This window comes from Vitis vinifera, chromosome 4, assembly GCF_030704535.1.
Source record: "Vitis vinifera cultivar Pinot Noir 40024 chromosome 4, ASM3070453v1".
Lineage (NCBI taxonomy): Eukaryota > Viridiplantae > Streptophyta > Magnoliopsida > Vitales > Vitaceae > Vitis > Vitis vinifera.
In genome coordinates this window covers 24,213,233-24,225,595 of record NC_081808.1, presented here as the reverse complement: position 1 = coordinate 24,225,595, position 12,363 = coordinate 24,213,233, and the positions used below count along the sequence as shown (strand labels likewise).

The following is a 12,363-nucleotide window of genomic DNA, read 5'->3' as shown; positions in this document are numbered from 1 at the left end:
TACTCTGAGTTTGGTTGCTAACAAAAAAAATAAAAATAAATAAATAATAATAAAAGAAAGAAAGGAAGGAAGAAAGAAACAAAAAAAAAAGAAAAAAAAAAACCCCTCAAACTTCATATGCATTTGAGATTGTTGGAAATTGGATACAAACTTAGGTGGAGGGATTTAAAAATAATCATTCGGATATTTGTTAATCGGTTTCACTATTGAATAAGAGGAGAAAAAAAAAATTGATTGGCAGTTATTCGTGGTCTCAATCTCTCAAACAATCAAAATGGTAGTTGGGCCAATATGTTTGTTATCCTAGCCAGGGATGATTCATGGGTTGGATGAAATTACAATGCTATTCTTATTGCATTAGTAGGTAAGTGACAATGAATAAATGAGGGTCCTTTGTACTCTGAATTAAGAAAAGCAATGAACATTATCCATAATGGCCAGTAGAAACACTTATTAATTTGGCTGATGTGGGTCTCATCCATGTTAATTAGAGAGAACATGTTGAGTATTTTTGCAAGATAATTCAGAGAAGCCAATTCAAGGTGCTGATTGAAAAGAGTAACTCACGTGAGTAGATCCATCGTTCCCAAAACACAAGCTTGCTTCCACTTGGAAATGCAGATGGTTTTTGAGCTAATATTCTCATGGTAAGTTTCCCATAGTAATCTTTAATGAAACCAAGTTGTCGGTGATGTTTCAGTAGATGCAAAGCAATATCTATAGCAGAAAACAGAGAATTAGGGTCACGCAATATGAGAGAGTCTGAAAAAGAGAAGAATATAAATGCTTATGAATATGCTCACCATATATGTTTGCAGAGACCAGAAAATTAAGGAGGGTGGCACCATTTGTGCCTTTTTCTGGGCTTAGCTCTTGAATGGGAGTCCTGCCATAAAGATATCTTACCATTTTTTTTTGGTCATAAAAAGAAGCCACTATAACAGGTATTTGGCCATGTTCATTTCCAACACTGACTGCTCCAGCATGCTTATTAACTATGGTTTCTGCCATCTCTGTGATTCCGCTGATAGCAGCAGTAGTAAGGGCTGTCTCACCAAGTCCGCTTATCAATTCCAAGTCCTTTGGGGTCATCAACTTCACTAATTCCTTGACAATATGCACATGCCCAGCCAAAATTGCAACATGAAGAGCTGTCTCCTTAGTAGGCGAAATTAAGGCTCTTACAGCATTATGATCGTAATCAAGGAATGCTTTTGTAGTCCTCCAATCACCATTGTCCACAGCCTCGAATAAGGGTTTATATTTCTGCAACTCTAGAGTCTCTGCAAGATTTTGTTCTTTTACAATGACTTTAATGATTTGAGTTTCTTTTCTTTTTTCCTTTCTTAGAGAAGAAGACACTACTATTTAATCCTAATTGCTTATTTAAGAAAGCCCTCAATCCACTCCATTTTACAGCATCTATTCTTTGCTAATAAAATATGTAATTCAATTAGCATAAATAAACAGGACAGAGCTAGCGAAAGTAGCAAAAGCTAAAGTGGATCCAGACTACACTTTATTTACTGTAATATGTAAAATTAGAAACAATTTACAAATTTAATTGTCAGACTGGTGGATCCCCAGAGGTTAACTGAAACGCAGATGAAGATGTTAATTATTTATGGGTGTAGCATTTAAAATTAACATTCTTTCTAGCATTTAAACAAATCTATGTTGGTTTTTCTTAATAATTGTTTAATAAGGGCATTTTTTATTTCTTAATAGATGTACAACTTACAACGTTAATAAATGACCCATAGAATGACATAAAAGTAAGGTAATACCTATTGTTTTATAACACACACACACACACACAGATATGTATATGTGTATGTGTGTGTGTGCAGAATCATAAACTGTAAATATGTGGGTGATTTGATATATTGTTGTAACTTAGGGGTTCTTATGGTATGATCTAGTGGAGTAAATTAAGGGATAGAACAGCGGAGTCAATGTCAATTATCTCCTAATTTTAGTTTTTGTGTTTTGTGTTTTTAGGGTAGTGATTATTTGTACAACTATGCCCTTTTATTCTTTTCCTTTTTTCATGTACTCAAGAGTAGTCCTATATATATGTTGTAATACTAAACTTTAATTAGATTAGAGGAACAATTTTTTTCTCTTAACTTTCACGGTATCGGAGTCAGGTTTCTACTAGAATTGATACATTTGTTTCTAGTCTCAACTACCAATTTTTTTTTTTCCCTATAATTGATTAGGTTGATGGTAGGAGTTGATGTTTGAAGTCAGCAAGGAGGAGAATTTTGGAGATTCTTGACAACTAGTATCAATGCCTCCATTCCAAGCCTCGCCACACCTCATGGCATCGGTGACAATTCTTCATTGCACATCACCACTCATAAACTGAATGGACTGAATATTTTTAGATGGTCTCAGTCCATTAAATTGTTTATTTGTGGGAAAGGGAAACTAGGATATCTAACCAAAGCAACAAAGACCCCAAAAGAGAATGATCCAGGCTTTCACACGTGGGACTCAAAAAACTCAATGATCACTAGTAGTGAATTCTATGGAACCTGAGATAGGTCAGACCTAAATGTTTTTTGCCAATGGCAAAAGAGCTCCGGGAAGCGGTTATGGAGACTTCATCCGATTTTAGGAATTCAGCTCAAATCCTTGAGTTGAAATTAAAGATCCATGAGACAGTAAGGAAATCAAGGTGTGACTTCGTTTTTCTTTTTTTTGATAGGTAAGAAAGGATTGTATTAAACCAAGGTGTGACTAAATATCACAACATCTTAAAAGGTCTTTGGCAAGAATTGAACCTATTTTATGGATTTGAATGGACAAGTGAAGCAGATAATGTCTATTTTAAGAAGACGATGGAGAAAGAAAGAGTATTTGACTTTCTTGTTGGGCTAAATAAAGAATTAGATGAAGTTTGTGGATGAATCCTTGGTAAAGAGCCCTTACCCTCTATTTGAGAAGTGTTTGTCAAAGTTCAAAGGGAAGAAAGCCACAAATCAGTCATGATGGGAGGCTTTTCTTCAACTGCCATCATAAAGAACTCAAAACATCGTTGAAGGTAGACAAATTTTAAATGTAGTCCTTATTGCAAATGAGGCCTTAGACTCAAGATTGAAAAGCTCTAAGGGTGGGATTATTTGCATGATAGACATTGAAAAGGCTTACAATCATGTGAATTAGGGTTTCTTAATGGCAATCATAGAAAAAATGGGGTTTGGGGCTAAGTGCATAAGTTGGATGAGGTGGTGTTTTTCTACTGTTCGTTTCTCAATTTTGTTTAATGGTTACCTAATTAGCTTTTTCCAAAGTTCTAGGGGCCTAAGATTAGGAGATCCTCTTTCTCCTTTCCTCTTCATTTTAGCAATGGAGGCCCTTTCATGTATTTTGAGGAGGGCTTTGCAAGGAGGTTTTCTAAAGGGCTTCTTGACTAGTGGGAGAAAGAATGAGGGGATTTTTTTTTTTTCTTTTATCATAAACAAACAAATGTATTAATAGATAATAAAAACATAAAAAGGATGAGAGGTTTTCCTCATGAAGTACAAACCTAATCAAAAGTAACGAAGTAAACCTCCACAAAACAAGAAATGTTATACAATAAGGACAAATGGCCTGTAAAAGTATAACAATGCTAGCCCTTATAATCCAGCCCTAATGTGTACAAATCAAGAGCCAACTAAGTTGAATAACACTTAAAGGGTAGAGTTTAAAAATGTATATATGGTAAGCCTAAAAAGAAACAAAAAAATGAAGCAAATCCCACGACGAATCCAACATCCTTCAAGTATTCTCAAAAATCCGAGTGTTCCTCTCTCTCCACACAATCCACAACAAAGAGGACATGCTATCCTCCAAAGAGTCCTACCTCTAATTGAATTCCCAAAACACTTGAAAGAGATCATCATCATATCACAAATACTATCTGGTGGAACCCATTCCATCTCAGCCTGTGAAAAAATCCTATGCCACAATCCCAAAGTAATTGAACAATGCAAGAAAAGATGATCAATCGTCTCACTACTCCTACATAGGATGCACCAATCAAGACTAAGGGCTTTGAAAGGTCTTCTCAATTGTAGCATCTTGTTGGTATTTACCTTCTTAAGTGTCACTAACCATGCAAAGGCCTTGACCTTAGCTGGAACTTTTGATTTCCACAAAAAATTAGTTGGGTAGAAGAGGATTGAATTTAGAGAAAATGATAAGGCTGAAAAAACGATTTAATTGAGAAAAATCCTGAAGAGGATGGTACCCAAGATCTCACATCTGGAATATAAGGAGATAGATGGAAATTGGATAGTAAGGATAATAATCTTTCAAGATCCTCAATCTTTGTATCTGTTAGATTGCAATGAAAGGTGAGATCTCAAGACAACGAATTGTTATTACCAAGGATAGCTGAGATCGAACAATTTTTAGTAGTGGTGACTCTAAAAAGACTTGGAAATTGCAAACACAAAGGTCAGTCCCCCACCACAAATCCCAAAAACGAATTATGGACCCATCACCCACCACAACAAGTGTGTGTAGAAAAAACTTAGAGCAAATGTGCAATGGTCTTCCAAAGGCAACGATGTGACCATCTGACTCTATTGTTGGTTTCCCATCCATTAGGATGTGCCCCATAGATACTCAAGATGACCTTATGCCAGACGGTAGTACTTTCTTTAAGGTACCTCTAAAGCCATTTCCTTAACAAAGCTTGATTCCTCAGAGAAATTTTCCCCAACCCTAATCCACCAACTTCCTTTGGCTTACAAACTAAGTCCCAACTAACCAGATGATCCTTTTTACCTTCCCCACAACCTGACCAAAGCAAATCTCTTTGTAATTTCTAAATCCTCAAAGCTATTGAAACCAAGATCTCGAAAAGAGAAAGAAAGTAACTCGACATATGCGACAAAGAAGACTGAATTAAGGTGATTCTACTACCAAAGGATAAGAATGCTTTTTTCCGACCATCCAACCTCTTAGAGACTCTATCCAGCACAAGGTCCTAAAAGGAAATCAATTTTGGGTTCCCTCCTAATGGGAAGCCTAAATACGATAAAGATCAATCAGAAACCACACAATCAAGCAAAGAAGAAAGGAGGATATTACAGTGTCTCATCTTTTATTTGCTAATGATACCTTAGTGTTTTATGACGCAAGTAAGGAGCATGTGGAGGTTCTGAGTTGGGCTTTCATGTGGTTTGAGATAGTTTTCGGGTTAAAGATCAATCTTCATAAAAGCGAGTTGATTTATGTGGGGAAGGTTCTTAATTTTGAGGAACTAACTAGGGTGTTGGGTTTTAAAGTGGGTTCTATCCACTCTTGTTATTTGGGCCTCCCTTTAGAAGCCACTTTCAAGTCCCCTCATGTTTGGGATGTGATGGAGGAAAGATTTCAAAAGCGACTCGTTTTATGGAAGAGACAATACTTATCAAAAGGAAGGAGATTTGACTTTGGTAAAGAGCATTCTTTCTAGCCTCCCAATCTACTTTACGTCCTTGTTTGTCATTCCCTGCAAGGTGTGCTTAACGTTGAAGAAAATCCAAAGAGACTTTCTTTGGGCGAGGAGGCAGAACTCCAGAATAGGCCTCATTTGGTGAATTGGTTTATTGTTTGCATGGAGAAAAAGAACAAGGGCTAGGGCATCAGGAATCTTTCCTTGTTGAATAAGGCTCTTCTTGGAAAATGGTTTTGGAGGTTTGCTTTTGAGAACGAGTCTTTTTGGAAATAGGTGATTGTAGGGAAATATGGAGAGGAAGAGGGAGGTTAGTGTTCTGATGCTTTAAGGGAAAGTCATGGGGTGGGTTTTTGGAAGGCCATCAGGAATGGGTGGATGGAGTTTAGCAAAAGGGCGGCTTTTAAGGTAGGGAATGGTTGAAGAGTACGGTTCTGGAAGGATAGGTGGCATGGAGAGAATTCCTTGAAAGAGGATTTTCCAAGCTGGTATTGGTTAGCCTCCTCTAGAGAATCTTGGGTTGCCTAATCGTGGGACAAGATAGGGGAAGTGGGTCATTGGAACCCTGTTTTCACAAGGCACAATAATGATTAGGAAATAAGAGAGGTGGAAGCTCTATTTAGAAGATTAAACAAACAAGTGCTTAGAAGGGATGATGAGGATGTCATGAATTGGTGGATATCAAAGAAAGGCCTTTTCACTGTCAAGTCCTTTTACTCCTCCCTAGTTCCTTGCAATGCTAGAGAGTTCCCTTTAAGCATTGTTTGGAATCCTTAGGTATCGAAGAAGGTTAGCTTTTTTGCTTGGAAAGCTTTTTGGGGGAGAATTCTAACTATGGATCAACTAAAAATGAGGGGTTGGTCTTTACCAAATAGGTGTTTTCTATGCAAAGCTGAAGAAGAACCAGCAAACCATTTACTTCTTCACTATTCCAAGGCAACCATGATTTGGCAACTCATCTTTGCTCTTTTTGGTGTTCAATGGGTCATGTTCTTTTCTATCAAGGATTCCTTGCTTAGCTGGCACGACTCTTTTGTTGGAGAGAAAAGGAAAAAAGCGTGGAATGCAACCCCATTATGTTTACACTGGACCTTATAGACGGAGATAAATAGAAGAGCCTTTGAAGACATCGAACTAACAGACCAAACTATTTTACGGTCCTTTTTGTACATGTTTTTGAATTGGGTCAGGGTCAATGTAGCCTTTAGCTCATGGTCTTTACTTGATTTCATTGATTGGTTGGGGTGTAAGTAAGGTGATGGTTTTTGTGTTTTCCTTCTCATTTTTGGCCTTTTAGCCTTGTATACACTGTATATACTTTAGGTGTACTTCTTTTGGCTTTCTTAATACAATTGATTTTACTTATAAAAAAAAAAAAGAACTCAAACCTTACTTCTATTACAACTGAAGTTGTCAATGTTGTTGGTTAAGGAAACCCAAAGAAGATAGGTTTTTCTTCAACTGCCATCACAGAGAACTCAAAACTTACTTCTACTACAACTAAAGTTGTCAATGTTGTTGGTCAAGGGAACCCAAAGAAGATAGGGAGCAAAGGGAAGATATGGTGGGATCAATGTAACAAACCATGGCACACCAGAGACACTTGTTGGAAGCTACATGGGAAGCCATAGAATTGGAAAAACAGTGGCAGATTTCACAAGAGAAATGACCAAGGCATACAAGCTGCGATAAAGAGTCAAATAACCATAAGTGGAGCATCTCCATTCAGTAAAGGGCAGCTAGAACACTTGTATAGGTTATTCAATCAGCCTCCATTTTCTAGCTCTTTACCATCCTATTCTTTAGCACAAATAGGTAATTCTTTTAGTAGTTTAAGTGTTCATTCTGGAAATTTTACACCATGGATCACAAATTCTAGAGCTTTTGATCATATGACGAGCTTATCAAATTTGTTTTCTACATATTCTCCTTGTCTAGGTAACTAGAAAATCAAAATTGCAAATGGATCCTTTGTATATGTTGCAGGAAAGGATTCAGTCCCAATTTCAAAAATTTTGACTTTAGAATCAGTCCTTCATGTCCCTAATCTTTCATGCGATCTTCTTTCTATTAGTAAACTAACAAGTAAGGGACATGAATTGTGTAGTTTTCCCATCTTATTGTGAATTTCAAGACCATGCTCAAGAAGGACGATTGACAGTGCTAAGGAGATTGATGAACTATATTACCTTGTTAAGGATCCTACCAAGAGTAGATAAGCTCAAGTTGTGAGTAATAATGGTTTTTTTTTTCTTCTTTTGAACATCAAATAGTGTTATGACACTATAGGTTAAGCTATCCTAGCTTTTGATATTTAAAACAGTTGTTTTTATCTTTGTTTAAGAATAAAAATCCTTTGTTGTTTCAATGTGAAGTGTGTCAATTATCTAAACATCAGCGTGTCTACTTTCCTGCATGACCTTATAAAGAATCTAGACTTTTCACGTTGATATACATTTGGGGACCTTCACATGTGATAACCTTTACAAGAACTAGGTAGTTTATTACTTTCATTGATAACCACACTAGAGTTTGTTGGTTTATTTGTTGAAGGAAAAATCAAAGGAAAAAAGGTTTTTAAAATTTTTCATGCTATGATAAAAACACAATTTCTTTGATCAAAAAATAAAAACACAATTTCAAACTTAAATTCAAGTACTTTAAACTAATAATGGAAAGTAATATTTTAACTCTATTCTTGGATATTATTTGCTTGAAAATGGGATCATGCATTCCTGATATCCCACAACAAAATGGGACTACGGAAGAAAAAACCACCACTTAATGGAGGTTATTAGAGTCATCATGTTTACATCAGGGGTACCTAAGAGTTTTTAGGGAGAAGTTGTACTCATGGCTACTTAATTAACAGAATGTGGACTAAAATTCTTAGTTTTGAAACTCGTCTTAATCATTTTTCCAAGGTTTATTCTCATATAAAATATTTTCCTCCATTCCACTAAATTTTTTTGGGAATAATGCGTTTGTTCATATTCATAAAGAACTAGAACTAAGCTTGATCCTTGTGCACTAAAATGCCTTTTTGTGGGATATTTAGCTACACAAAAGGGGTGTAAGTGTTATGATCTTATCTCTAGGAAAATTTTTGTTAGCATGGATGTAACTTCTTTGAAAATCAACCCTACTTTACTAAAAACACTCTTCTTATTCTTTGACATTCTTCTAATCGAGCCTTGTTGCATCAAAAAACTCTCAGCCAAGTTCTATTGTCCCAAACTATGAAGAGTTGTTGACAAGGGGAGAACCACTAGATATAAAACCTCAAACTAAGCTTTTTGTCTACACATGAAGGAGAAGTCATCAAGGTAATCTAGAAAGTCATACTCCTACCACTATCCAAAAGTTAGAACCGGTTATAAGGACCCAAGAAGGTATAGTTTTACCTAATTTCTCTTCAAATACAAATTTTAATGTTTCAAATGACCTAGATATTCTCATTGCCTTTAGGAAAGGAACTAGATCTTGTACCATACATCCTATTTCTAAATATGTGTCGTACTATAGGTTGTTTAATTCTTTTAGAGTCTTTACGACTAACATGTCTTCTACGGAGATTCCAAATTTTGTATAAGTTGCTCTAGTTATTTTTTAGTGGAGAGAAGCAATCATGGAAGAAATGAGGGCTCCTGAAATGAATGGAACTTGGGATTTGGTGGGTTTTCCAAGAGTAAAGACACCAATAGCATGCAAGTGGGTATTCACTGTCAAGTATAAGGTTGATGGGCATAAATTGAAGAGATCTCTCTATGGGTTGAACCAGTCTCTAACAACATGGTATAATTGTTTCACAAAATTTATTCAGAATCTTAGGTATATGCAAAGTTAGACCAATCACACTATGTTCTACAAACATTTTGGTGATAGTAAGATTGTCATCTTGAGAGTATATGTAGATGATATCATCTTAACAAATGATAACCTTATGGAATTAGAGCAATTAAAGGGGGTACTTGCTAAAGAATTTTAAATTAAAGATATTACTCATTTGATACTTCCTCAATATGGAAGTTGTAAGGTCTCAAGATGGTATATTTGTTTCTCAACGAAAATATACTCTAGATTTGCTTAAAGAAACAGGAATGTTGGGTTGTAAACCAACTAATACATTAATTGATCCTAACAGGAAATTATGGCAGAATCTCAAAGTGTGGATAAAGGATACTATCAGCATTTGGTGGGTATACTTACATGTTTATCACATACACGTCTTGATATAGAGTCTTTAATTAGTATGGTAAGCCAATTCATGCACTCACCTATCAAAGATTGTTTTGAAGTCGTGTATCAAGTTCTAAAATATCTGAAAGGATGCCTAGGAAAAGGATTACTATTCAAGAAAAAGGGGCATATGCAAATTGAGGGGTATACTAATGTTGAAAAGGTAGGAGATAACAAGGATAGAAAATCAAACTTCAAATTATAGCACCTTTGTTGGAGGGAACTTGGTAAATTAAAGAAGCAAGAAACAAAATGGTGTTGCTCAAAGTAGTACAGAAGTTGAGTTTCAAGTCGTTGCTCATGGAATTTGTGAACTCATTTGATTGAAGAGGATATCAAAAGAATAGAGGACTCCTTATGAGAAACCTATGAAATTATACTGTGACAATAAGGTAGCAATTAACATAGCCCACAATCTAATTTGACATGATAGAACCAAGCATGTTGAAGTGGAAAGACATTTCATTAGGAAAAACTTGAGAGAGGTCTAGTCTATATGTCATATGTTCCTACAAAAAAATAGCTAGCAAATGTTCTAACTAAAGGCCTTTAGAAGCAGTTGTTCGAAGTTCTAGTAAGCAAGCTACAAATGTCTTAAGGGGGGGTGTGGAAAATCATTAACTACAAATATGTAGGTGATTGGATTTAGTATTGTAAATTAGGGGATGTTATGATCGGATGTAGTGGAGTAAATTAGGAGACAAAATTAGTTGATTCAATGTTTTTAAATTTAAGATTATATCCTAATTTAGTTTTCAGTTTTTCTATGTTCAGTTTAGTAATTATTTGTACAACCGTATCCTTTTTTACTCTTTCCTCGTCCTATATATATGTCATAATCCTAAACTTCAATAAGAGTGAAGGAACAATTTTTTCTCTAAACTTTCAATATATATATTGTTATTGTGGTGAGGAATTACCTTGGTCAGACTTTGGGTGTTGAACTAGGGGTGGTGAGTGTTGAGTTCGATGGTGGCGCAATTCAACCAAGTGATCCCAAGCGAATTTAGCTGAATCTGTTTCCCTGATGTTGACCAGTGCGTGTGATCCACATGACATTTGTATTGCATGTAAAGCCATTGCATTCTTTTTTCTCCAAGTCTCAAATGCTTCAGTTTCTCCTTTTTCACCAGGTTTAGGGTCCACACCTGAGACAACATCCCAAAGACCTTGCCCAATTAAATAATTCCGTAAACATGCTTTCCAGTTTTCATAATTCTCCTCTGTAAGTTCTTCGGGAACAATCCCAATCAGTGCCAAACTTTTTGCCCCCATCAGCACTATGAGCAAACAATGAGTAAGGATGATTAGTGGAACATACTTAGAGAAAACAACTATTCTAATTTATACTGGAAGGACTTATGATAACGAAAACTACAACTCAATTTCCTCCATTTTCAAGGAGAGGGAAAAATCTACTTCCTTGATAGTACCATATTAGTGCATTTTGAAAATTATACTTGCTACTTTTGTTGGTTTCAGATAAATAAAATTTCCCCCTTTCTCCTCAAAACACCCAAATACAAATGTCACCTCGTAGACTTAAAATAGAAACCCCTTACCCATATAACTACCATTTCAGATAAGAAAGGATGAACAATCAGTGCTACTATCCATAAAACTCATACATGAGAAATGAATAGAGGATAACAACTACTAGGATCACACTACTGGTATATACTAGTCATGATAATGTTTCAAAAAATTACAAAGAAACATAGAGAAAATTAGCATTTTCTATCTATTCTCCGTATTCTACCCGTACAAAATCTGCAATGTAAATGTAAATTCAAGCTTAAAAGAATATGACCAGGAAAACCTACGCTTCTCCATTCTCTTCCCTTACAAAATCTACAACACAAATGGAGTACGAAAACCTAGGACATTATTCTATGAGAAAATTTACAATTACTTCTTCTGAAGTTTCAAGTCTGGCTCTCTTCACTGCCTACAATCCCAATTGCAGCTTTTCTGAGAGACGCAGAATATTCAAGAACAGAGAAACAAATTATCCCACCTCACATCCGCACCTTCCACCATCAAAATCTTCTGAAATTCCATCTGAACTTCCACTGAGAGCCCAGATGGCCTTCATCTTCAGCAACCTATAATCACCCAACACGACTCCACCCATTGGACCAAAATCATCATCATCCGGGTCTTTTGGGAGGGATTGAGGAGTAGAAAGAGCTGCATATTGGTGGTAGTGGTGTTGGCCTCTAATGAATGGTAACCCAGAACCCATCAAGGGATTGGTTTGTTCTTTCTTCTGCATTAGTGATTTCAAGGTCTGTAATCTGGATTGTGGTTATTTCGGTCAGTTTGAGAAAGAGAAGTGAAATCAAAGGGTTGTTTAGATTTGGGGTTGTGGCAAGTTGGCAACAATCGAAGAAATTTGTAGTGTACTATGCAGCCAGTAACGGCCAAAACCTTAATATCATACATGTATTATTATTATTGTTTTTTTATAATTATTTTCTAATTCATAACAATATGTCATTTTTAAAATTAAAAATAAAAAATAAAAAAGGGCAAATCAATAAAATTACCATTTTTAATATTTTGTAAAACAGTTTTTTAGAACCATTTTAAAAAAACTAAAACTATTCATCTTTTGTAGAATAAACAAACAAATTTGAAATATTTTTAATCTAATCTTAATATTTTTTAAATATATTTTAAAAATAATT

General features: G+C 35.5%; 1 protein-coding gene across 6 annotated transcripts in view; it reads right to left on the bottom strand.

The window, feature by feature from the left end:
- LOC100245499 (uncharacterized) overlaps positions 1-12,363 on the bottom strand; it is a 33,649-nt gene that overhangs the window by 20,809 nt on the left and 477 nt on the right. The window contains exons 1-4 of one of the 6 annotated variants that reach the window (XM_010651094.3): positions 11,691-12,101; positions 10,594-10,953; positions 804-1,283; positions 568-717 (exon numbers count right to left, since the gene is read on the bottom strand). In XM_010651094.3, the coding sequence (XP_010649396.1) occupies positions 568-717; positions 804-1,283; positions 10,594-10,948 (985 nt within the window). In that variant the 5' untranslated portion in view covers positions 10,949-10,953; positions 11,691-12,101. Of the gene's footprint in view, positions 1-567; positions 718-803; positions 1,284-10,593; positions 10,954-11,585; positions 12,102-12,363 lie in introns of those variants that run through there. The other 5 variants (XM_019219667.2, XM_019219666.1, XM_010651097.2 and 2 more) reach the window with 5 other exon arrangements.